Source organism: Pongo abelii, chromosome 9, assembly GCF_028885655.2.
Source record: "Pongo abelii isolate AG06213 chromosome 9, NHGRI_mPonAbe1-v2.0_pri, whole genome shotgun sequence".
NCBI lineage: Eukaryota > Metazoa > Chordata > Mammalia > Primates > Hominidae > Pongo > Pongo abelii.
The window spans coordinates 71,184,625-71,186,002 of NC_071994.2; the positions used below are offsets into that span (position 1 = coordinate 71,184,625).

At 52.1% G+C, this 1,378-nt stretch overlaps 1 protein-coding gene across 1 annotated transcript; it reads right to left on the reverse strand.

Moving 5' to 3' along the window:
- Positions 1-203: 203 nt before the first annotated feature.
- LOC100447084 (olfactory receptor 52W1) lies at positions 204-1,166 on the reverse strand. Its single transcript, XM_002833617.5, is given in 1 exon segment — positions 204-1,166. A coding segment is annotated over 1 exon segment (963 nt).
- Positions 1,167-1,378: the final 212 nt, after the last annotated feature.

Sequence of the window (1,378 nt, forward strand, 5' to 3'; positions counted from 1 at the left end):
CCTCCCAAGCAGAATACATGTTTAAGTCAAAGTCTACAGATGCCAGTGTTGCACATAGTAGGGACTCCACAGCAAGTACCTCTTAAATGATGGTAACAGTCATATGCAGACAGTGGGATGGAGGTAACATAATCCACACCCTCAGACTCCCCTCCGATTGTCCCCTCACCTCCACTCTTAGGCTCCATTGTTACCACTAGACATTACAACGGGCTTTTTCTGAATGTGAAGGTTTCCAGGTGTCAGTCTCTGATCTGCTTGGTGCGGGCCCCATAGATGAGGGGATTGAGGGCAGGTGGCAGCAGCAAGTAGATGTTGGAGAGAAGGATGTGCACAGGCTTTGGGACAGTGTGATGAGCAAAGCGGTGTGTGAGGTAGGAGAAGAGACCAGGTATGTAGAAGGCCAGAATGACACAGATGTGAGAAGTACATGTACCAAAGGCCTTGGCATGGGCCTCCTGGGTAGGCAGCTGCAGCACAGCATGGGCAATGAGTCCATAGGAGCCAGTGATACCCAGAATATCCATACCTGAGATGGCCAGTGAAAGTGCCAGACCATATAAGTTGTTGGCCTGTGTGTTACCCACCACCAGTTCTACCACCGCCATGTGTGCACAATAGGTATGGCCTATGGTCTTGGCTTGGAAGTGCTCAAACTTTGCCACCAGCAGTGGGAAAGGTACAACAATAGCCACAGCTTTCAGTGCCAGTGCCAAGGCTGCATAACCCACACAGGCTTTGGTGACCAGGACAGGGTAGTGCAGTGGACGCCCTATTGCCGCAGCACGATCACAGGCCATGGCCAAAAGCACACCTGATTCCATGGCAGTCAGTGCATGTACAAAGAACATCTGGACCAGGCACACAGCATATGGCACAGATTGGGGCCCAAGCCACAGCACAGCCAGCAACCCTGGGGCTATAGATGTGGCTAGGCCCAGGTCTGTGGCTGCCAGCATGGCCAACAGTAGAAACATGGGCTAGTGCAGTGTGGAGTCTATCCACACCACTGCCAACAGTGCTCCATTGCCCAGCAGGGCCAGCAGATAAATGGGCCCAAAGACCAGTGTCAGCCAAGTCTGGGCACTTCCTAGCCCTGGAAAGCCAGTCAGTATGAAGAAGGTTGGGCGTAGGAAGGTGGAATTGAGTTGCAGAGTTTCTGCCATTCTGTGGTGGGCACAACTTGAGGGCTCATGGGGGCATGACTCCTGACAGGAAAGACAAGGGGAGAGATTTTGGGGGTGTCACAGTGGCACAAACCCATCCATGGCATATGTGTAGTAGTGCAGGGCTGGGAGGATCACAGGTTTATAACTTTTGGTTAGGGGGGTTTGGGTGGATAATTAAGGTCGCAATTCTAGCTAAGATAGGAGAATCC